This window comes from Python bivittatus, unplaced genomic scaffold (genome assembly GCF_059951505.1).
Source record: "Python bivittatus isolate LINGU-HERP-01145 unplaced genomic scaffold, Pbiv_v1 ctg000080_np1212, whole genome shotgun sequence".
In the NCBI taxonomy this organism is placed as follows: Eukaryota; Metazoa; Chordata; class Lepidosauria; order Squamata; family Pythonidae; genus Python; species Python bivittatus.
Window position 1 is genome coordinate 70,506,528 of NW_028277035.1, and position 25,892 is coordinate 70,532,419.

Sequence of the window (25,892 nt, forward strand, 5' to 3'; positions counted from 1 at the left end):
TGGGCAACCATGGCATATCCTTGACTACTACATTCTGGACCGAGCTGGGGTTTTCAGGGCAGACCATGCAGAGCACATTGCAACTGTCCACACACAAGGTGACCAAACCATGAGTGACTGTCTTAAGGGCATCTTGGTCCAGAAATGGGTGCAACTGGCACATAAGGTGACTCTGTGTGAAGGCACAAGAGGTATAAATCCAGGAAAAAACCCCAAACTGTGCAAACCCATTCAGGACTAAAAATAGAAACTTTCCAGTTTCAGGTCCAAACACTTACAGCCACTCAAGTCTTGCAAGAAAGGTTGAGTCTGAGTCTGTTCCTCTTCCTCCAGATCCCTACAGCCTTCAAACACTGGGAAAAGACTCAACAGCTTAACTTGATAAGTCTAGAGTTGAGATATACAACCAAGTATTATCTGTATACTGGTGATACATGACCCCAAACCAATGCATAATCACCCAGCAGCCTCATGTAGATGTTAACCAACAGAGGGGAGTACATCAACTCCCAGCACTCCACTCAACAGTGGGCTCAGGCTTGATATCTCTCCCCACCCAATACTAACTGGAATTGTTAGAATTGGGGAATTTCAGCCTCCCTTCCTTGGGATGGTGGAGTTGGAGCTGGCATGGATTTCATGGCTGCCATGACAATATGACTATATTGCAGTCCCTGATGGCACCTACTCATAAGTGTGGGGGCAACACCTAGGACCTGGCATCTACTTTACAGTAGTTGAGACATTAGCAGGTGGTGGGGCACATTACTAGCAGTTCTTCATCACTGACACATGACTACTAGGCTTCTTGGCACAGGGAGGAAGAATCCATTCTCCATAGGATAAATTTCCCATGAAGATGACCAAAAATAGACATCTTTTGGATTTGGCTGCTTTTCAGAGGGCACTTGGGGAATTTCTCTTAGATTAGCAGGCAATTCATCCATGTAACTACTCAACTTCTGGAATACAAAAGCAATGAAGGCACTGGATAGGATTGTCCTTATACAGCATCTCCCTGTTTGGTGATTCCCAAGCATCTTCCTGATGTACTTAGTAGCTCCAGGAGATGTAGCAACAGAAACCTGGAGTGATGCTGGTGAACAAGCAGAAAATATAATCTAACACATGTATCATTCCAGGTTGAAGCCTACATTGTTGTGGTAAGGACAGTGAAGTATTATTTCTCCTCCATTGTTGAATCTGGGGAACGTTGTCCAGCAGCAAGTTTTAAAGTGAACCAGTCTCTTTTTGGGGAATTATGGACCAGGTGAACTTCTAGCAGGCCACTATGACTCTTTTTCCAAGCATTTTATTGATAAAACCACTCACATTTTCTTGGAGTTGCTGGCTTCTGAGGAGTTGAGGGACATTGTCTTGTGATATCATCCAGGATTTATTTCTTTTAAGAGGGGGTGGTGCTGCTTGCCTTGAAAGACATGGTGGTGTGTCCCCTCTCAGCAGACCATCCCTCCATCCAATCAACATGGATAACCTCTACTGCTCTCCAAACTTTTCTTGGGAAATTGTTGGACAGGGTGCTGGAGACCACTACAGAGGGCCCAGAATGAAGTGAATGATCTGGCTTATTCTCAGTCAGGATTCAGGCCTGGATATGGGTTTGTAACCACACTGGCTACTCTTGTGGATGGCCTATGGTTGGACCTAGACAGTAGGAGTGCAGCCCTCTTGGACTTGGTGGATCTCTCAGTAGCTTTTGATACCATCAACCATGGTATCTGTCTAAGCTGTTTTCTGATATAAGAGAGTAGAAGCACTGTTTTATAGTGGTTCCATCCCTTCTTCAATCAGTGACAGTGGGAGGAAATAGATTAAACACTTGGACACTCCAATGTGGATGCCCAGGGTTCAACTCTCTTTTCCATATTGTTTAGCATATACATGAAGCTTCTGGATGAAATCAAGTATTAGGATGGGGCTAGATAGCATCAACATACTGATGATGATATCCAGTTATATATATCTACTCTGGGCCAAGCAGAAGACGTGGTAGAAGTCTTGACCCAATGCCTGGAAGCTGTGAGGAACTGTATAGGGAGAAAAAGTCTAAGATTTAGCCCCAGCAAGAGGGAATGGCTATTGGCTCAGAAACATTTTGATTCAAGAACAATGGCTTCTTTATTTTTGGATAGAAGAAGCTGGTCAGCAATCTAGGGTTTTTGGATAGAAGAAGCTGGTCTGTAATCTAGGGGTTCTCCAGGAGTCACAGCTCCTGCTAGAGCAGCAGGTAGAGGCCATAGCAAGGAGAGCCTTTGCTCTGTTGTGTGTCAGTTGCAGACATTTTCAAACTGGATGTACTAGCAATAGTAATTACAGTAACACCCTTGTTACCTCAAGCATGGGCTGTGGCAATTTGTTCTACATGAGGCTGTCCTTGAAGACCACTCAGAAACTATTGCTGGCGCAAAATATATTAGACCACTTGTTAATGGGTGAAAGCTGGTATAGCCATGATATACTTTTGTGGTTGGAGTTGCAATGGCTCCAGTTTGTTTCTGTATACAACTGAATGTGCTGGTTATTACCTATAAAGTGCTACATCTAGGCACATGGATATCTTTGAGATCCACTCCACACAGAATCCATTCCATGTAGAATCTACCTATCTGATACAGTCAGAGAAGACATGCTACAAGTTCCACCCATCAGGAAACAGGGGTGGGGATCTGGGACACAAGTCTCTGTGAGGGCCACCACTGTTTGAATAATCTACCTCCTGAAGTTAAAACTGTGCCCTCTCCCCTATTACTATTCAGGGGGACAGTGAAACCACTACTCTTTCTCAGAGTCTTTGGGGAATGAATGTTTGTGGGTTTGTGCTGTTTTTGTGTTTTGGACAGTGATTGGGTAACAACTGACTATTTTGTTATGTTTGTTTTACTAGTACTAATTGGAAGCCACTTAGACTTTGAAGCAGAATACAAATTTTGTAAATAAAATAAAAAGGGCACTTCTATAACTGGGGGGAGGGGAGAACACAGAACAATGAAAAGCAGAAAGCAAAGGACAAATAAAGCTATAAGCTGGCTGGAGATGAAGCACATTAGATGTTCTGCTTAAGATACAGATTTTAGGAGTTGTTAGTTGCTTTTCCTGGGGTTTGGTAAATTTCAAAACCCTTCATCCAGAGACATTTTGAATCTAGAGTCTGTATTTTATATCTCAATAACTCTGTCTATTTGAAGGAATCAAAATGCTCCCAAAGAGCCAGTTCCATTGCCTTTCTTGATACTATTTCATTTCCACTGTAAGAAGTCCCTCATGCTAAACCCAAGACTTTTCCTGAAGAATTATACTTTCAGCTTGTTTACTTCCAAAAAAAAATCATTCTAGAGTAGCCTGATCAAATACATTTTCAAGGTGTTAGCCTTCTTTTAAAAAAAGAAAGAAAAATGAACTACATTCATATTTGGAAGGAGTGACATTTGTTAAAGATTGGGGGGATTTTTTTTTATAACTAGATATTCAGTACAGTAGAATTCACTTATTATTTTACTAGACTACATAAGAGGACCCACAGCAAATTTGTTGCTTTTCTTTTACAGTTTCATTTAAGATTAATCAGATATAACTTGAAGTATTTACCTCAATCTGAGCTGTATGCTTGGCATAGAATTCCAAAGCTTCATCTCCGTCTATTTGGCCTCCAGGCTTCAACATGTTCTGCAGTTCTTTGTTGTGGCGAGCAAGCTAAAATAAATGAACAGTTATGAAGGGCAAGAAGCTTGCACTGTTTCCTGCTTAAAACAAAAAAGAAATCTATTGAAAGAAACAGAGAAACAGCCTAATTTACTTCAAATCAAATGAAATATTGACTTGGTCAGGTTAAAACCTGAAGTAGCTACAGCAGAGGTTATCTTCCTGCCTTTTTTTTTTTTCCCTACAAATCCTTGTCAGGAGCACATGCAGTATCCTTCAGCACCCCAGAACTGTGCTGTCAACATTCTGCAGCCAAATGGTCAGACTTCAACAGTGCAATTTCAACCCAGATGGAATTGAAGTGTTTTGTACTGGAAGACCTTCAGAGCCCATACCACTGTCAATGCCTCCAAAATGTTTTTTTTTAATGTGCCAAAAAAAGAAATCAGCAAATTCTTGTGGCCCTCCAGAACATCACAATATTTATTTCAGCCCCCTATATGTGAAACACTGCCCATCTCTGCACCAGGTTGTCATTACCATTTGTCTTCAACTGCATACCACTTGATAGTTCCACATATCCCACTCTCCCCCACACGCCTCCTCCCCAGTTCAGACCATCTTGGCTTCTTCTTCCTTACTTTGTATAATATGAAAATACATACCTTAGATATGAGAAGTGTTTTGTGTAAAAGAATTTACTACTGTAATACATATTAACATCCTTTCAAACATTTTTTCAGCCTGAATACCATTTCATAAATAGTAACACAAGTTATTGCTATACTGTATTTGTTAGAACCCAGCTTAAAATGCATCTCCATAAAGCTGGCAAATTGAATATGAGAAAGACCACTCAAAAAGTACCACTCTTATTTTTAAAAAATTGAATAGTTGGCAATCATTACAAACTCCTTTCTGTTATTTATGAATACTGCTAAAGCAATTGATCTTCAAAATGAAAACAGTTTGGTTCTCTTTTATTTGGAGTGTAATAAGTTTTGTTATGTGAAGTATATCAGTTTGAGACAGACTAAAGGATGGACAATCAGTGAAATATTATGCTCCCAGAATGCTTAACAACAAATGCATGTGTCAGCATATAGGGAGAAAAATTGCATAACAAAACATTTAGTTTAAGAAGGACAAACTAATTTGCACCAAGAGCATAACTAAAGTGGGCAACTGCAGATTTTGAGCAAACGTGAACAACTGGCAACAATGCTTTATATTCCTTGAAAATGTATTTTGATTCCTTTCCCTGTTTGGGTCAGTTCAAATTAGCCATTAGGATGCGCATATGATGACTAGATAAGATAGCCAAAAGGGACAGCTTTACAAGCTGGTAAACAATTCTGATTCAGAATTTTCTACACTGTAGGTGTAGAGCAACCTTTCCCATTCTACTGCTCTTGGACTACCCCTCCTATTATACTATCTGGAAATAATGAAAATATAATACAACACATCTGGAAAGCATCAGGTTGGAAAAACCAACATGTACTTGGCTTGGTTCCCTTCCTTTCAGGACCGTCTCCTCCAAGGAAAATCAGCTTGTGCTGTGCATTTAAATCCAAGAAGGAATGCTTTGGATTTCCTCCCACTGAGTGTTCAAAATGATGGGACCCAATGCAAAGTCTCCTCAGTGGCTTCCCCACCAGTATGGAACAGGTTACGCCCATAGGCCATGATGGTCCCACAGCTTCTGTCTTTAGGAAAGCAGCAAAAAGAGTTTTATTTCACCTGACGTTTGGATTTTAGCAGCTTATGATTGACTTATTTTTCTGCTATTCATTTATATATTTCTGGTTTGGGGTTATGAAATCTGGAATGGGTTTTATGAGGTTTTATGTTATTTCACTGATGACTGAGATGGTATACAGAGATTGTAATAAAGTAAGTATGTACAAATTCAAAAATTTCTTAGAATATTCCAGGAATGTCAGCTCCCCAACTATAGTTTGGAGGAAATGAGAAAGCACTTGTCTATATGGTGCATTACACAACAGGCAAATGCAGCAGCTATGTCTCCTAGTTATCGGCACAAACTGGCCTGTTCTAGTCAGTAAAGAATCAATACAGTTGTCTTGTGCCAAGAGGATAAACTTCAATGAATTATTGCATTTAACTCCCAACAAGGCTCATATTGTCATCCCTGAAATGAATTCCTGCAGTGCATGGCTCAACTACTATGGATAAAATGCTATAGACTTTGGACTAAATTCTTCTGGTATAAATATAAACATACCTGATGGGCTAATATGTAAATATTGTGCCCTACATTTCTAGGAGATGCAGCAAGATCTTCACCATTCTCCCCATCTTCAAATTCAACCTCACCTTGCAGATAAGCCTTCTTAATTACTTCTACCTGTAGAGAAAGAGAAATATACTTCATGAGTTAAAAAAAATAGATACGAAAACAAAATAAAATCAAAGTATTCAAGCTGATTCATATTTTCATTCTATTTCAGATATTCTGAAAATGAAACTTGAATGAAGTCGTTTTTATTTCCTTCTATCCTTTGAAGCTGGGGGTCACTGGCTTAGGTTACTGCTACTGCTGTTGGTATTAAAGCAACTGTAATTTATATCAGAAATAAATTGACTCGGTGGAATGAATGCCAAAAATAAAGACTTAAGCTTTATCTCCAGATCACACCATTATTCCTGAATAATATATTCCATTATAAGCTCATCTCAGATAACTACCATAACTACAGTATATGGGTTTGAATTCCATGCTTGCATTTTGTTGTTTGTTAAAGTGGGACAAAAGAACACTTAGAAATGGTGGTTTTTTAAAATAACATCTAAATGTCTACTTCAAATCATTATGTTATAAAATATTATTTTATATTATTTTAACTCATATACATACAACTTATCAACACAGAGTTATTGATTAGGGAGTCCATCAAAATAAATAAAATAAATCTCAGAATCAAAGAACACAGTGATAGAATTTCAGTAGTTTTCTTTTTCTTTACTACTTGATCTTCACCAATGAGCTGCTGCAGTGTTATAACTTTCCAGGCTTCTGTACTGAACCTAAATGTAGTTGGACATTTTGCTCCTAACTACTTGAGAACAAAGGGGACAGTGACTTGTCAGAAAAGCTAGTTATTTCAGTCATGCCTTCCAAGTTCTTCTAATCAGTCTTTTACACTGAACATACAAACATTACTCTGTCCATGGAAGAGTTTTGATCCATTGGGGAGGTCTGGCTAACAGAAGGGAAGGGGAGGAACTGCCTTTTTCATCCATTGCATTGCCTCCCACAGTGCTCATGAAGGTCCTCCTATCCCTTGGAGCAAATTTTTCAAGATCACAGAAAGCTAATGGAGAAAATCGATAAAAGTGTCCTTCCCTTCTTTCTGTGAGAATGAAGCCTGGATCAATGCCACCAGATTTTCAGGATATATTTCTATATAGTTTAATATTGTTCAATTTCACCTTATAAAACAGATTTTCTCTTCTCCACTTGGCCTGAACTTTGCCTGTACCCCCCAGCATCCAAGTTACCACAGAACTCTAGCATTTTACCAGTAGAGATGATCACAGTAAAAATGATATTGTAACTGTAGTAGGAAGCAATGCTTTTTAAACTCTGAAGTTAAGCAAACTTAAAAGCCACTGTGAATATAGAACAAAGCTCTTTCAATTTACTGCTAAGCATAATAAGGCTCAGTTAAGGAAAGGCCTCAATTTACAAGATCCAAAATGTCTTAAACACACATCTGGCAACAAGATAATTTCATGCTGCCCAAATTAATAGGAGCATATTCTTGGAAACATACCAGTTCTTTTGGTCTCATGTTATAAAGGATCCTTTCTGCATTCTCACTGTCATGCCTACTTTCCATTATAGCCAAGAGTAACTTAGAGGCATTATTCTGGAAAAAAAAAAAAGGAAATTTAAGTAAAGTAAGCTGATTAAAATATCCATGTATTACAAAAAACAAAAACATGTCAAAAGAGAAGCACAGATGAACATGACTACTTCCTACTGCATGATTTTAGAAAACCTGACTGATCACAAAGCAACAGAGAAAGGACAAATGAAAGAGAGTAAAAAGTATCTAACTATATGTACCATGAAGATAAAACCAACTGTTAAAAACCAGTGTTCTTTAAATACTTAGGAAAAGTAATTTGCATTCAAAACACGGTTCCAGCAGTATATCCAATATTTGAGAGAGGCTATGACACAGACCTCATTTGTACATAATAATTAACACAGTATGTTAAAAATCATGAACATGTTGAATAAGTTACAAAGCCTTGTTTGGTAGAAACATAGAAAGGAGGATTCTGTCCTTGCAGTAGGTGACTGCTGTTGCCATGACTATTTTTTCCTTGATATGTTAACGGACAGGAAGGTTTATATTTGATCACAGTTTTCGGCTTTTGTTATATTTCCTTTGCTATTCTTTCTATTTTCTTTTTGTATTATTTGTAAGCTGCTTACAGCCTTTGGGAACTGAGCAGCATATAAAAAATAAATAATAAAATGTTACACAGTAGGCTATGCTGAAAATGAGTTATATTATGACTAACAATTTCTAGCAAGATTTATTTTTTATAGGTGTCCTTTGAAGTACAATACTAAAAATTAGATCTGCCCATCCCTCTAGATCTGGCACAGAAGGCATGCTGTGGGTCCCATCTGCTAGGGACTTACATCTGGCAGGTCCCAGGAGGTGGGCCTTCTCTGCCATGGTGCCCACCTGATGGATCATTCTCTCCCCGGAAGTGAGGTTGGCTCCATCCCTATTAATGTTCCGGAAGTCCCTCAAGACCTGATCACATCATCAGGCCTGGGGGTCCCAGGGGCCGGGGAGATTTTACGATGGCTCCATCACTGTAGTTAATATTCACTCTCTCCTGTGCCTTTTTAAAAATATTTTAATAATCACTGTTTTATATTTTTAATGATGATTGTTTTTATATATATCTATTTTTATTAATTGTTGTAAGCTGCCTGGCCAGAGTCACTTTTTGTGAAGTGGGCAGTGTCAGGCCTAGCCCAAGGAACTCCAAGAGACCATGTAAATTCAGTCCAGCTATGTTTATTAGCTACACCCTCTAGCAAGAATCTTCCCAGACTGAAACCCCAGTTCCCAAGTAATGCCAGCCACAACATTGTGAATTCCTCAGGGAGGTGCCAGTCTCATCCTCTTGTATTTCCCACGCTCCTCAGGAGATGAAAGAAAATGTTTTTCTCCCTGAGCCTGGCCTTCATAATTCCATTCCATCACAGGCAGCCATATTAAATAAATAAACAAACAAACAAACAAATAAATAAATAAATGTTCTCTATCTGACATATAAACTGCAATCTCGCCATAAAGTATCACTTCATGAAGATTGTTTTACTGCAGTTTGTTTTCTTATCTACAGACCTGCATTACTTGCTTCCTCAATGTCTATATTTTCTGTAGAGTTTTCAGTTACAAGGCATGTGTCAAACCCACCTGATACAGCAGTAATAGTTTCGGAAACAGTAGTCATGACGTGTTATGATGACTATCCTTGCTCCCTTAATTTCATAATTTGGAGACTGCATTTTTTATAGTTAAATAAACATACAAGAAACTAATTGAACTGCGTGGTTTGAATTTACATTAGGTCAAGTTTAATTAACTTAGTGTAATTTAAATTTTATTCAAACTTAACTCCTCTACATGCTACCTTGCCCCAGGCACTCAATGAACTTCTTGGGATACTGAGAGCTTGCAAGACCATTCTAAACAGAAATGTTTGCTTTGCTATTATGATATTGACCATTTTCATTGTTAAAGTATCTACTTGCCTTCAGTTCTAATACAAGATCCATCCTCTTTTTTCCCAGGGGGTTGATGTCATTGAGAATTAATGCTGTAATTATATCAATACCATTGGACTCATGAGTAGCAATGCAGTTCTGTGTGACAGGTGGGGTAGTGGAAAAAGATAACAAATAGTTAACAGCAGTATACGGTGTGATTACTTTATAAAAATAATCCATAGGTCATTGTGCAAAAATAGGAGGGAAAGTTCTTCTCATCCCCTGCCCACTGGCTGCCACTTTTATAATTGTTCTTTTCCCCACTTATAGAAAGAGCAGCTGGAAGAAAATGGGACTACCGCAACATATACATGCCATAATATATTACTTTATTCCTGTTCCATTAATTTACAGATGTAAAAGACTCTTCCATAGGCTAGTGTTTCCTAATTATTTCAGCTATGAAATATGTGGACCAACTCTCAGAATTGTTAGCAATGGCTGGGAAATTCTCGGAGGTGAAATCCACACATCTGGAAGTTGCCAAGGTTGGAAAACATTGCTATAGTACCTTGCAGTGAAAAAAAACATATTGGAGAACTGGATAGATCAAGGATAATTTTCATTTCATGTTTTAACATTTTGATCTCACATTTTTATTACAGCATTTGAATTTTTACTGTTGCTTTCAACAGTTTGTGCAATAGTTTGGAAGCTGTTAGCTTACTCAAGGGATAATATAAATGTAATCACAGATTTATTTGATGTCACTTTTTTACCATAAAACAGAGAAGAATGCAGCCTGAAATATTCTTGGAGAAAGACTGGGGAACTTCAACAAAACAGGCACCTGAGCCACAATTCAGCATATGTAGTGGTGTTATAGTAACATTTCTAAATAATTGTTGTAGATGTCAATATGCATGTGTGCATATGTGTATGACTATCTATAACAAAATAATTATGTGGTCATTTTGAACTTCTGAAAAGCAGTACCCAATGAAATTTGTAAGAGCCAGATTGATGTAGTGGTTAAAGGCACCAAGCTAGAAACCCAGAGGCTGTGAGTTCTAATTCTACCTTAGGCATGAAGGCAGCTAGATGATTTTGGGCCAGTCACACTCTCTCAGCCCTAGGAAGAAGAGAACAAAAGCAAACCACTTCCAAAAATGTTGCCAAAAAAACTGCAGGGACTTGTCCAAGCAGTTGCCAAGAGTCAAGGTTGATTTGAAGGCGTACACATGTGCACACACAGACACAAAAGGGATTTGTAATTTGGCCATAATGGTATAACAAGGCTTGCCTATAATTCTCCTGTCCCTTATGGCTATGCTAGCCATTCATACCTTTCAAACACTGCCATATTCCTCAGTGTGGGTGGGCCTCCACTGACACTATACATCCATAAAACCACATGCATATTTTTTTCTTCATAATACCATGGGTGAGATGAAACTTAAAAATTCCAAAACATTAACAGGAATTCTCAGGATTCAAATCAGACTCTCAATTTGCAAATTATGCCATGTCTCCAGTTTGCCCCAACTGCAATACCTGATTTTCATGACATGGTCCCTGGCAGTACTCTGTCAAACTTTCCAGAGTCTGGTTGATCAATGCTACATTTTTCTCATTAATGTACAACCCAAGAAGTCCAAGTCCTCCAGTTGTGCTTCCACAAATACAATCCAAAAATTGTAATGTCTCACATACTAGGTTGTAATTAGTCTTGTTGTTCTGGCAACGCAAGAAGTTCTAGAGATGGGCATGGCAATAAGAGAAGAAAAAAGTATGAATTTTATTTTTTAACATAAAAAACACAGAGTTTATTCTTATACAATTTTCAAAATTGAATGTTATTTGCTGGCATCTATAGTGGAAACACTTTTCTATCAACCCATGCAGTTAGGCACAGGGCAAAAAAGTCCTCCGTATATGCTGTTGTATGTATGAATAGGCTTTCCCACAGTGTTTGAACACCCAAACAGTAACGTGAAATTATTCTGCTGCAGCATGGACTTTGAGAAGGATATCTACAATAGACATCAAGAGCAGGGTTGCAGAGATCTGAAACTGCTCCTCATATGTTTTTTCTGCACGGCGCGGGGGGGGGGGGGTAGGCACCAGAACCTCCTTGATCTCTTTCCCCAATATTTGCTAAATCGTGTTTGCCCCATTGGTAGCATCTTTGTCAGTGTTCTTAGAAAACTGCAAGACAAATCCTTTGTTCTTCTTCCTGCTTTCTGTTCATTTGCTCTCTTTCAGGCTTCAAGCTGAAAAAAGAACAAAAAACAACAGCTTCCATTTGCCTTCCACTGTTCCCCTAGATGGTGGTGCAGATGAAGCCCAAAAGGAGATGACAAGAAAAAAATGATTGGGACAGTTGCAAGGAGGAGGTAATACTGGGCTCAGCCAAGTAATCTTTCCCAAGGTTGTGTTAAAACATTCACATAGCAATGCTTTTCTGCAGCTACTAGCTGCAATGTAGCCACACACAAGTTTGATAAATGTGTTCAGCTCTCTCAGCTGTGATATTTTGGTGAAGATTTCTTTCTCAAAAACAATATATTCTTCCTTTATGCTACATTGTCACATAATTTTAAATAATATTACAAACTGCTGATTAATCAGTCTTTGACTACAATTCAAACTCAAATTCATGCACACTCAGTTGCAGAAGTCATAACTGGCTTTCAAGCTGTAAATCACATTTGATATCATAAGTTGGATACGTCTTAAAAGAGTAGGTGACTGAAAAATAATTCCCCCAAATAATTCTACGTTGTCAGAATAGTGTCATGACAGTTGTCATGAAAGCAACTTTCCAGTTCTACCTAAAAAGCATCAGTTTGATAAGTAAATCCTTCATATCTTCCCCCAAAGCCAATGTGTGACAAATTGCTGCATATATTTTAGCATGAAGATAGAAACTCACATTACTGAGCTGACTTCTCTAGAAAAAAAATTATAGGCACATATAATTTTTTTTAAATCAAAGGCTTCAATTTTCCTTAATATTGTCATCTCAAGTGGTACACTCAAGTGGAGGAATTATTGAGAACAGCTTCAGCAGGATGGCCAGTTTCACCAACAACTGATTACTTTTGTCAGTGAATTGGAAATGGAACAGATTTATTATGTTATCACATCCCAGGCTCTAGATTGTATCCAAAGGAATAATGGTACGAAGTGTTTTCCCTTTTTACCATCTCTTAAGAATATATAAAGTTCCCCTTTATTTGTCTGTGTGTGTGTATTTCTCTCTCTTTCTCTTTCCCTTCTGTTTGTTTTTTAACCAACCCAATTTATTTTTCATGGACTGAGGTCAAGGTGAGTAATCTCAATGAAACCTGGGAATCAACAAGCTGATTGTGGCTAGCCAAGTTTGGTCTTGCATGTCTTAAAAATACATATTTATTTTGCTTTAGATTTGATTTCTGTGAAAAAAAAATCAATTTTATGCACAAGATATAAGCTAGTATATTAGTTTTCAATACTTTTTAAAACATTTTTATATTATACTTGTATTTTTTTTTGTAAAACAGAGGCTTATTACAATCTCTCTTTTACCGTAAAATAACACCTGTGAAAACCTATAGATGATGATGATGATGATGATGATGATGATGATGATGATGATGGAGAGGAAGATGGGATACTATCAGGAAAGTCTAGATTTCCTCTGCTTTTCCCTAAGTATCAGTTGGGTTATTCGTGTATTCCTGTTGCATGTTTTAAAAACTCTTGACATTTTTATTAAATATAAAATATAAAATTCAACAATGCCTAATTACTGATGAAGCAAAAAAGCTTGGACTTTTACTTTTTTTTTAAAAAAATCATCAATGAAAGGGTAAAAGGATAAGTTTTTTTTTTGAACCGGTTCACTGATAGAATGTTGAACAGCTGAGACCTTTCTTTATGAGTTCTCTGGTGGAGTCATGGACCCAAATGTTCTGCCTGTTTCTCCTTCTAGTCCAAGTGACAGAGAAAATGATAAAATTGTGGTGTTTCTTTTCCCTTATTGATCTACTACTGTAGGAAGGTGTTAAGTATGAGTGGGAGTCAATGGAATCATTCAAGAGGTTTATCAATAGAAACCACATATCCTCAAATACCCACCCACAGAAAGGAAAATAACTGGATAAAGAGAGGAGAGTCCACAGTCTGGGGCTGTAGTAAACAAAGTCAAGACAGAATAGACCATTGCTATGGCCAAAGCAGAGGAAGAGGTTGAAATCTGGAAAGGGATTTCTTGAACCCACTTCATTTCTAGCCAGTTATATACTGGTGTCAAACAGTTTCAAACTGGAAAAGTCCTAAAACAGATCACCAGGGAATGTATGTCAGACTAATCTTTAAAAAAGAAAAGAAAATATAGTTTTCAGATGGTTTGGGGTTTCATATCAAAATGTCCAAATAATCTTCTCATACATAACACTAAGGTCTAAGATGAAATACTCCAGCTCAGAGCTGGACAAGCTATGGGCTGCAGATTGCTTGCACTCCCTGCCTTATTTTGCAGCCCCAATAGGCTTCCAAGTTTCCACAAGGGAACCAAGATGAACAAAATCTGTTATCACACAACTTCAATTTCAATTTCTTACAGATTCTGTAAGATAATCACTTTGCTGCTCAGTGAGTTGGGCTTTCCGTTTAATAATACATCCATAAGTGTTAGGATAAGCTCTTCCACATAGCAAGGCATCAACCAGGGGGAGACAGAGAAAGTTGGGGAGATGAATAAAAGCAAGAATAGAGGTCTGAGTGGGGCAGCAATGCTTCTTACAGTGCTGATCATGATAGTGAAGAAGAGTAGCATTGCTTTGCTTCAGGAAACAAAACTTCTTGTGCTGAAGGAAAAACTAACAAATTATTGCAGGTTCTCAGTTTAAGTAACCCAACTCTCTTCTGAGAAGACAGCATGGTTAGACATGCTCTTAGGTACCCCAGGGGTTCCCACCTTCTGGGTTGCTAGGCACACTTGAAATTTGAGAGCATGTCATGGATGTTCTTAAAATATGGTTGCTGTGGAGTGTTTAGCTAATCCCAAAACACCTGTTTACTAGAAATTAAATTGGTGAGAACGTTTTTACCCCCACCTCCACCCCCCACAAATGTTCTTGACTATTTCAGTCAATCTATCTATCTATCTATCTATCTATCTATCTATCTATCTATCTATCTATCTATCTATCTATCTATCTATCTATCCATCCATCCATCCATCCATCCATCCATCCATCCATCCATCCATCCATCCATCCATCTACCCACCCCAATAACGATGTTTGAGGCTGGTGCTAGGTTTGGCAACTTGCTGGCTTCTCATCTAATTAATTGATTAAAATCTTTTAAAACTCAGATCAGGCCAGGGAAGGTGTTGCCAGGCACACTGGGGCCCATGAGTGTTACACAGGTGACAAGAGAGCTAATGTACCTGTAAATCCCGATTGTGGTTTTCACACAGCAACTGCAAGAAACGTAAAATGGGCTGCATTATTGTGATAACAGGACTCATCTCCAGCTCATCTTTGTTTTTATCTGCCACAGACTGTGTTCCTTCTCCAGCTGAATAATGATCATCAGGATCAGCTTCTCTTCTGTAGGTGTTAAATGCTTTCCTTGTAGCAGCAGAGGCCTCAACCAACTGATCTCTCACTTCCTCTGTTATTTGGGTCAGGGGTTCCCTTAATGCTATAATGCACAATGGAAAATCTCATTAGCAAATAATAACGCAGTCCCCAAGCCGATCTCTTCACCATTTCCAGAAAGCTTTACACATTGGCCATTGAGTATTTTGCCTTTTTGTAGTAAAAGAATCTAGATTAGTATAATAAGTTTAACAAGCCAGCCTTACTCATCTCACTTCTTAGCAAGACACAGAAATAGCCTCAAAAAGATATTTTTTTGTAGATTAAATAAACATAAATACAGTAGTTAACAGTTTTAGTAGATCATGTTTAGTTATTTTAAAAGACACTTGCTGGCAGGGGTCTAGAAACTGCCACAAAAACACCTAGTTTATGAAACACTAATCTGGTCCTAATTTTCTCTCTCTGTTCATTGAAAGTAAAGCACAATTCCTTTGGATAAACAGAAACACCTTCTTTTTTTTAGACTTCAGCATACTGGACTGGATCCAGATTCAGTCATGATTAGAGCAGACTCCTCAGAATTAATGAAAGCTGAGACAGACACTGATTTAAATGAGCATACTTTACATATGACAAAGCAACAGCCATCATAGCATAGTGGTTAAGGTGCTAGAGTAGGGCCAGGGAGACCCAGGTTCTAGTCTTCCCTTACACATGGGAGCTAGCCAGATGACGTTAGGTCAGTTGCTTCCTCTCAGCCTTAATTAGCATCAGGTTTTGAAAAAGCCAACTTAAAACTAAAATTCCTTTACTGTGCCAACTGAAGTGACTGCAATGGAGAAAAAGCAGACCCTGCAGCCAAGTGGGATAAATGGTAGAAACAGCAACCACCATTCTAAATAAGACCAACTGTGGATGCAGCTCATTGTCATGCTGTCATTTTTATTGCTTAACTAATAAAAATCCAACTTCTGTTCGGACAGGGCTTCAGGTTGTCAAAAGAAGAGACTACCATGCCTTCTTGCTTCCCCACTGATGCCTTAACTATTTACTAGGAAGAAAAACCACCCCAAATTTAAGATAAATCCTCCAAAACAGCATAGCAGAAAAATATTGACAAAAATTGAGTGAAATGTCTGGCTTTCCCACTTTATCAACCATCTGGAACCATTCCTGGAGATTTCCTGCTCCCCAATAAATACGTGGAGGTGAGAACCTGTGTGTGTGTCTGTGTGTGTACCCCCTCCTCCCAGGTCTGTATCTGCCAGAAGCCACATTACAAAACAGGGCAGGTCCTGGACCAAGAAAATAATATTAATTGGCTGTAGAACGTTTGATTAAAATCAACCACCTTTAAAATAAGGCACCCCATTTAAAATTAAGTGACTTCCTCTGCATATAACAGCATTCTTCACCACACTCTTGAAAAGCATCCAGGCTTTTCAGCAGGGATATCTGCACTGATCTGAACCTCCTGGTCTTTCCTTTGTTTCCACAAGTGGTATTTATGCTTGCCAGCAAATGTAAGATGACCTCCCATCTCACCCCCACTCCTGATTCATAAGTATGGTGCTTATTTTATCCACTGGATCCACAGTTAGTACATATGTTTATCTTTATTTAAAATATATAGCATAAAAATATCTGTGTTACGCACTCCAAAAATATGTCCTTGCCATATGTATTTACAAATTGTATATGAACACCTAGTGCATCAGTTCATAGTCTTGACAATTAATACTATTATTAAGAACAGCCTCTTTTATTTAATCCTTGCTGGCAATATGTGCTGATCCATTAAATACTTGCACATCAGAACAAAGCACCAAGTGGTAGAAAAGTTTAAGATTCAATTCTGAATGTACACCTTAATTCATCTTTAGACTGAATTGAGAAAGTCTGCTTTTAGTTACAGAATTCTAGACCTACTGCCTGCAGAGCAAAGAATGTTAAATGAAAAGATGAAGCAACACATCAAACTACTCAAGCTGACTGGCATACTAACATTGAGAATACCTGTCACCATTTCAGTAATTGCCATATCCCATAAGGATGAGGAAGGAAGATGATGTCATGGCAGGATAGCACTCTTTTCCATGCTGTGGACCAGAATCATGGGATCAATAAAATACTTAATCACACAAGGAAGTACTTACTTTCAGAGGGCCATGCTCTACTGTAGCTCTAAAGACTTACCTCTTTTCCTTGCTGGAACCTCTCTGTCAGAGTCATCATCTTTCTTTTTATTTCCCAAATCACTGGTGTTAACTGTGACTGTGGCCTTGATTTCTTGCTGAGCAACTTTCATACGATCATAAAAAACTTTGAAGAATTTTTCTGATTTCTTATCTTCCGTTAAGCGACAAAAAAAAGAGTGCTATAGCAAAATAAAACCCAAGAAAACTGATAGTTTAAACACAGAAATTATTATTTGTAATATCAAAGACATAATATTTTAAAAAAACTAAATAGACTCTCTGTGAGCCCCAGAATCATTGACTGAGGTATTCCAATGTTACTAAATAAGTACTGTATGGATAAGCAATTAAGAGCCTCATGGCCAATTTAGAATTATGAACCAACTACTCAGCAACTGCCAATTCTGAAGTAAGAACAGAACAAGGAGAAAACAGTGGCTGTGGAAAAGCTTTTCCTCAACATGGTTTGTCATTTAAAAAGAGGGCTTGCATAGGGTCATATATTTATAACTGCTGAGAACTGGTGTGTGTATATGTGTGTTTGTATATGTGTGTGTGTGTGTGTGTGTTAAAAAATAAGTCCCCTCTCACCACTATGAGTGGTATGTGTCTTCCTCAATCTCGGGTCTTCTACCAGAGGCCTGGGAGTCTGAAGGTTCTGCGCAGTATCTTAGCTGTTCCCAGCACTGCACTCTTGTGGACAGAGAGCTCTGATGTTGTTCCTGGGATCTGTTGGAGCCACAGCCCTGAGTGCTCCTACCACACTGGGACCACTTTGGCCTTGACTTTCCACAACCTCTCTAATTCCTCCTTCAGGCCCTGGTACTTCTCCAGCTTCTCATACTCCTTCCTGATGTTGCTGTCACTTGGCACTGCTACATCTATCACTACCACTGTCTTCTGGTCCTTGTCTACTACCATGATGTCTGGTTGATTGACCAGTCCCTGCCTGTCTGAATGGATCTGGAAGTCCCACAGGATCTTAGCCCTGTTATTCTCCACAACCTTCTGTGGAATCTCCCATCTGGACTTGGGAGGGTCTAGCCCATACACTGCGTAAATGTTTCTGAACACAATGCCAGCTACTTGATTGTGCTGTTCAGTGTATGCTGTTCCTGCCTGCATCTTATACCCTCCCACTATGAGTTGGACTGTCTCTGAGGCCTCTCTGCACAATCTGCACCTTGGGTCCTGTCTAGTGTGGTAGACCCCTGCTTCTATGGATCTGGTGCTTAGCACCTGTTCTTGTGCTGATCAGTGCCTCAGTGCTGTCTTTTAGTCCAGCCCTTTCCAGCCAATGGCAGGATTTCCCAAGGACAGCCACCTCAACTATCTGTCGATGGTACATCCCATGCAGGGGCTTGTCTTTCCATGGCACTTCCTCTGCTTGAACTTCCATGTCTGTTGCTGCCTTAGGCATTCTCTCGGCAACTTATCTTTGGGTGCCATCTTACTGATGTACTCCTGGATGCTCTGGGTTTTGTCCAGGACAGTGGCTTTCACATTCACCAGACCCTGCCCACCCTCTTTCTGACAGGGGTACAGTCTCTGGGTGTTGGACTTGGGGTGGAAACCTCTGTACATTGTGAGAAGCTTGCAGGTCTTCACATTGGCAGCCTCCATGTCCTCCTTTGGCCAGCTCACTATACCAGCAGTGTTGATGGTATGGATGTTCTTCCCATTGAGCTGGATAGATCATTTAGCGTATGTGCCTTGTAGTGTAGAGAACAAAATTAAACACTACCTTCATATAACTCTGTAAAGTACACAGCAGAGAGCACATGGATGAAGACACCAAACAGCCAGGGATAGTATTACATAAATCAGAAAAGGAGCAAGTAGGTCACCTTATGTGGAGAATTACAAAGTTAGCATTCTTCTGTGGATAATGTTGCAACCACTTCTCCTATGACACAAATCAAATTTACTGAAAAAACAAATTGAAGAGAGAAAGGTGGTTCTGGCAATGGATCCTCAGAGACATAAAGCTGTCTCCAGAATGGACTTTGCTTATTCTTCCAAGCAATGTTAGTGGCAAAATGACATGGAAATCTCTGTAGCATCATTTCCATTAAGCATTTTTTTTTTCTTCCTAGAGTTTTTTCCATAGCTGCAGGGTCCACTTTTTTTTCCAGATCAACCGAATGTTGATCCATTGGTTGTCACAGGAATTGATCGACCAGCTTGTTGCCCAAGCCTGATTCGTGGGCTGAGAGAGAGTGACTGGTTCAAAGCCTTTCCATTAGGCATCTAGCTGATATAATCCACATGGGGACCACATATCATGAACCTCATCTTCTCCAACTGCATTATTCCTTTCTCCCAGATATGTTTCCCACAGCTCACAGCTGAAAAGAGAGAGATTCCCAAGACTTTCCCAGTCCAGAAAGATGGTTAATCTTCCACCTTTAGCCCACAGACTTTAACAATGCTAGTTCAGGACAATGGAGCTTAAGTCCAATTCATTTGGAAGACAAAAGATTCTGGAAGGCTACTCTAACCTACTCTAACTTCATAAAAGGGTTCGACAGCTGAAAATCTCTTTCAAAATTAATTTACATATTATGTCTTTCCCTGCTCGACAGTGCATCCGCTTGTTTCTGCCCAGCACCGGCTTCAATGTGACAGAGATTATTTAATAGACAGCAAAAATGAAACAAATGAATATTTAAGAATTATTATCTTGAAGCATTTGGGTGTACTTATTTGATCAATCAGAAAACAATGCACTGGCATTATTTAGATAGCTAAAAAAAGTCAATAGTAACCTGGGTTTGACCATGTGTTAAAAAAAATAAATAAAAACATGCCAGGCCTAATTGAACTTGGCTAATCTTGAAAAGCAGAACAGGGCCAGACATAGCTAGTCTTGCACAGGAGACTAAAGAGAATTAACAGGGCAAAAGGCTATATTGGAAAGTCCAAACACACAGAAATAGCAAACTATTTACATCTTGTTGCCGAGAAAACTACATTCAGCTGCTTGGACTATCCATGAAGTCACAAGCAGCTGAACTTAATTCAAAGAAGGTTTTATATAGAATGACCCAACTACTCACAATTATTTTAAATAAAGCCAATGAATTTCTTTGCAATACAGCTTCCTGACTCTACTCATCTAAGAGATTGATTGTCAGGACATTATAGCAAACCAATGTGTAGTCATTTTATGGATTGCTTGGGAAGGAGAGAAGCATTTGTATTCATATATGCCTAACGTCACCTTTTGCTTATAAGCCAAATAATGGAAAAAATAATCACATGGGGGACACAATCCAATAACCCATGTGATATAACTCAGAATATTTCAACTGGCAAAGATGAAATCTGTAGTTCAAAGAAGGAGGATGGCAATAGTATAGAAAATTTGATGATGTGCACGCAAGTTCTAAAGTTTTTGAAAAGGCATATTGTAACATCAGTGTTTCCTAGTAGGCCATTGTCTCTTAATGCAAGGAGGAAACTCTTTTTGTACACAAGTTATTTCTTAAGTAAAATATATAAACATAGAATTTGTTTTTCAGAACCATAACTGTATAACCTACTAACCTTATCTAGGTGTTTTAACAGTAGTATCAGGGATATTTACAAACAAAAATGTTAATCTTGTCAGTTTTTAGGATTTCTTTATCTTGAGATTTTCTTTATCATGAGCGTAAGTAAGTATCTGTCAGAATGGTCTCTCTTGAGCTAGCTTGTAGGAAAATGTATGTAATGGCTACTGAAAGAACAAAAGGAAAAAATAAAATGTTTGTAATGCACAAGGCCCAAGAATCTGTTTCCTTTACAATATTTACCATGCATTTAGTTCATGTATTATTTAAAAAAAAAAAAAACATTTGCAAGACTAAACAAGACTGTATAAATTGAGTAAAGCCACAATGCAGTGTTTGGAAAACGCAACAGTGGCCACGGGATTGGAAAAGGTCAGTTTACGTTCCAATTCCAAAGAAGGGCAATACCAAAGAATGCTCAAACTATCGCACAATTGCACTCATTTCACATGCTAGCAAGGTTATGCTCAAAATCCTACAAGCTAGGCTTCAGCAGTATGTGAACCGAGAACTACCGGATGTACAAGCTGGGTTTCGAAGAGGCAGAGGAACTAGAGATCAAATTGCTAACATTCGCTGGATCATGGAGAAAGCACGAGAGTTCCAGAAAAACATCTACTTCTGCTTCATTGACTATCCAAAAGCCTTTGATTGTGTGGATCACAACAAACTGTGGCAAATTCTTGAAGAGATGGGGGTACCAGACCATCTTACCTGTCTCCTGAGAAATCTGTATGCGGGCCAAGAAGCAACAGTTAGAACCGGTCATGGAACAACCGATTGGTTCAAAATAGGGAAAGGAGTACGACAAGGCTGTATACTGTCACCCTGCTTATTTAACCTATATGCAGAGTACATCATGAGAAATGCCAGGCTGGAAGAATCACAAGCCGGAATTAAGATTGCAGGGAGAATCATCAACAACCTCAGATATGCGGACGATATCACCCTCATGGCAGAAAGTGAAGAAGAACTAAAGAGCCTCTTGATGAGGGTGAAAGAGGACAGTGCAAAAGCTGGCTTGAAACTCAACATTAAAAAAACTAAGATCATGGCATCTGGACCCATCAATTCCTGGCAAATAAAAGGGGTAGAAATAGAAGCAGTAACAGACTTCATTTATTTGGGCCCCAAGATCACCGCAAACGGAGAATTCAGCCATGAAATTAAAAGACGCTTGTTCCTTGGGAGGAAAGCTATGGCAAACGTAGATAGCATATTAAAAAGCAGAAACATCACCTTGCCGATAAAGATCCGCATAGTCAAAGCTATGGTTTTTCCAGTAGTAATGTATGGCTGTGAGAGCTGGACCATAAAGAAGGCTGAGCGCCGAAGAATTGATGCCTTTGAACTGTGGTGCTGGAGGAGACTCTTAAGAGTCCCCTGGTCTGCTAGGAGGTCAAACCAGTCAGTCTTAAAGGAAATCAACCCTGACTGCTCATTGAAAGGATTGATAATGAAGCTCAAGCTCAGATACTTTGGTCACCTAATGCAAAGAGAGGACTCTTTGGAAAAGACCCTGATGCTGGGAAAGATTGAAGGCAAAAGGAGAAGAGGACGGCAGAGGATGAGATGGTTAGACAGCATCACTGAAGCAATGAGCATGAAACTGAGCAAATTCAGGCAGGCAGTGAAGGACAGGAAGGCCTGGCGCGATATGGTTCATGGGGTCACAAAGAGTCAGACACGACTTAACGACTGAACAACAACACAATGCATAAAGTGTGGAAAGTGATAGTTTAGATTCTTACACCCAGTAAGATTATAAAGTCATTCTAGTGTTCCCTATTAGATTTTATCTGTCAAAATAAAATCTGTATATAATTCACCTACAATCACTTCTACAAATGTGCTAGGCCTACAGTTACTAAAATGTAGTATTTTCTACAAATCCTTAATTTGTGTCTTAAAACAGCTAAAATACCTTCACATTGCAAAAAGGCAATGTTGTGTTATTCTTCTAATCATTAAGAAGGGTTTAAATAGTTTCAATAGATGAAGAACATAAGAAGATAATCATTCATCAGCTGATAATATGCTAGATCATAAAGTCTTTGTTAGGATAGGAGATACAAAGCAGGTATCTCAAAGCGATTTACACAAAAATGCTATTATAAAGACAAAAGCTTTTCATAGAATGCTGGCAAAGTTTAATAGTAAAACATACACCAAGTAGTGGAGTTTCTTTTAGGACAGATGAGATAAACTGAAGAAGAAACTTAAAGCACTACTCAGTGTAAAACTCATTAAATGTCAACTATGGGGGATGATAGCTGCTATCTTCCTGGTCTCTTCTGGTTACTCTGAAAGCAGAAAGAATACTTAATGAAGTAAGTTGCCTAGAGTAGCAAGGTCAGATGAAAGAAAACAATTTATAGCTCCTGAGTCTTGACAGAAGGAAAGATCCTGTTACAATATCTGTTGAGGAATGTTTAGCTCCTGAGCCCTGAAAGAAGAAAATATTATGCTATAATATCTGTTGAGGGGAATGTTAACATTCCCATTATGGACAAGGTTCACACTGACAATGTAAATAGGTTTCTCTGTACCAGGCAACAATACTGTGGGACTGAATTTGGATTGTTTTTAAATGTTACTCACGAAGCATCCCTTTGCAGCTGGCAAATAATTAATTAGGGTACTCTCATTGAAGGCTCCTCCACAGATCTCCCTAAATGCAGTACAAAGATGTCTCAGTAACTGCTTTTTAAGGAAGCTTTCTCCTGACACTGCCTTCATCTCATCCAGCCTGTAGCTGAAACCACCTATGTTATATTTAACTGATCTAGTCTTGAAGGAAGGTTTCTGTCTTCTCTCAACATATGCTCTGTTATGTACAACATTTGTGGAGCTTTACCCTTTACAGGGGCTGTGTAAGGACTTGGCAGGGGCTGGCTGCTTCTGGGTGCTCCATCCACTGTACTCCATCTGCTCTGGTCACTGCTGACTTCCCTCATGGCCATTTTGACTTCAGCAGCAGGAGAGATCAGGAGTGGGCACCTGCTGCTATGATGCCTGACCAGCATCACAAAGTACCAGTCAGGCATTACATAGGTTCTGTATCTGCATGAGTTAGCAGTTTTACAACAACTGATAGGCAGAGTCTTGCCTATCTAGACTGCTTGATATGTGAGAATTATCATTATCAGCAATTCAAATTGGCAGAGCAATGGTAACTCTACCTCCGATCCAAGCAGACTGTCCCTCAGGGCATTTTTAAACACACAACTAGCAGTCTCCCTCTACACTCCCACAAATACGTTTAAAACAATGTCCTGACTTTCAAGCAGCTTGGGTAGGGCAGCAGCACTGGCTAAAACAGGAAGTCATTCTCCACATGCATCAGCCTAATTTGTGCCACCTCATAGACTATACCAGATGTTTGGATATGCTTGAAAACCTCTGAGAAACAACACTCTGAGAAATCCTTACCATGAAACTGATGTCAGTTTTGCCAAGGAACAGTGCTCATCCAACTGCCCTTCTCTAGTTGCAGCATCTTGAAATGGCCTTCTACCGGAGGTCATGTAAGCAGCTCATGTGAACTCCCATGTCACCTGCCACATATTGTACATGAATAGCTCCCATCTCTCTTTCCTTTCCCAGTATTAACACAATCCTATTCTTATCCATACTAGGAACTCCCTCTAGTATAACTTTCTCTTCTTCTCTTCCCTTTACCCCTTTTCCTGGGAATTGCTTTCACCCAGGCTTCTTTCTTTTTTGTCACGATCACAATGTCACGTGCCTCTATTTCCTTCTAGAAGCTTTAACATCTCTCATGTATCGGGCAAAATTTGGTTTCACAATCAGATCATTTACTATGATTCACAGCAAGCTGTTATGAATCTTTCACAAATGCTGGGCATTGCTAAATCAGAATTCAGTTTAAGCACATATTCCCAGAGCATATTCATTTTTGATACTCTATAAATTTCTAAATACTGTATATACTTGCAGATAAGCCAAGAATTTTCGTTGCCACAATACACCGCAAAAATTGGGTTCGTCTTATCTGCGAATGGGCTTATCACTGAACATATACAGTAGGTTTTTCCCTCAGCTTTTTAAAACTACCTGTATATCCTGTATTATTCTTGTATAAGCCCATCCACAGATAAGCCAACCCTCAAATTTTTAACCAAAGTACCACGAAAAATGTGCCACCCACGGATAAGCAAATTGTGAAAATTAAAACATACAAAAATGTTGAGGATTGGCTTATCCATGGGTGGTACATTTTTTTTATGGTATCTTGGTTAAAAATTCAAGGGTCAGCTTATCCACAGATGGGCTAATACGTGAGTATATATGGTAATATTTAAATTACATTTAACCATCTGAATAGTGGTAGTTAATTACTCTTCTGTAGCCAGAAAAGTTCACAAAAAGTATTAGTCACAAACTGCATACATGTAGTTTGTTTATCTTGATTGTTACTGTCTCTACCCCAAAGTTGAACAACTGTTTCTGGACCAAGGACCACACTTAGTCTTTGAGTGTGCCACAGGCAGACTCCAACAAATAATAAGAGCCTTGTCAAGAAATTAAATTTTATCTGACTTTGCTTTCATTTAATTAAAATTAAATGTTATCTCATTTCACTTTCATTTAATTAAAATAGATATTGTTAGTATAATTTCATGCATATTTTCCCCTTCTATTATACTAAAATGTATACTTTGTTTAAAAAAACGTCTTACACTCTACCTGGCCCTTTCCCAATATTATTTTTCCAAAAGTTTCTTGCAACAATTTGACTTTCTTAACTACTTTTAAATAATCCTGTCATGGTTTGAATAAGTATGACTACATTAGATTTTCTTAGGAAATATTCTGCCAACATTATTAATTAATATTATTTTTAAGTTGCCTGATAAGTTGTTCAAATTTATTCCCTGAGAATGATTTCTCATTAGTCTTAGGTTTAAAATTCTTCTGCCATTACTATTACCCTTATTAATTTTAAACTACTTGCATAATGGCCAAAAACTAACAAAAACATGATAGGCTTTTTAGTAAACTTCATAGTCTTTCAGTTCTATGTCCTTTTATTTACATTTCAAAAAATGGAATTCCTTCATTAATTGAAAAGGTTCATTTTGAACATATA

The 25,892-nt window shown here is 38.6% G+C and overlaps 1 protein-coding gene across 4 annotated transcripts in view; it reads right to left on the reverse strand.

Annotated features, from left to right (window-relative positions):
* Window positions 1-25,892, reverse strand: part of ITPR1 (inositol 1,4,5-trisphosphate receptor type 1) — a 265,258-nt gene that overhangs the window by 58,008 nt on the left and 181,358 nt on the right. For all 4 annotated transcript variants that reach the window (XR_015794923.1, XR_015794924.1, XM_088134326.1 and 1 more), the window contains 7 exons: window positions 17,224-17,404; window positions 14,871-15,127; window positions 10,985-11,185; window positions 9,476-9,586; window positions 7,461-7,556; window positions 5,909-6,031; window positions 3,607-3,711 (listed from right to left, as the gene is read on the reverse strand). Coding sequence is in view for 2 of the 4 variants with exons in the window: in XM_088134326.1 (XP_087990452.1) it covers window positions 3,607-3,711; window positions 5,909-6,031; window positions 7,461-7,556; window positions 9,476-9,586; window positions 10,985-11,185; window positions 14,871-15,127; window positions 17,224-17,404 (1,074 nt within the window). In the remaining 2 variants the exon portion in view is untranslated. The remainder of the gene's footprint in view (window positions 1-3,606; window positions 3,712-5,908; window positions 6,032-7,460; window positions 7,557-9,475; window positions 9,587-10,984; window positions 11,186-14,870; window positions 15,128-17,223; window positions 17,405-25,892) is intronic.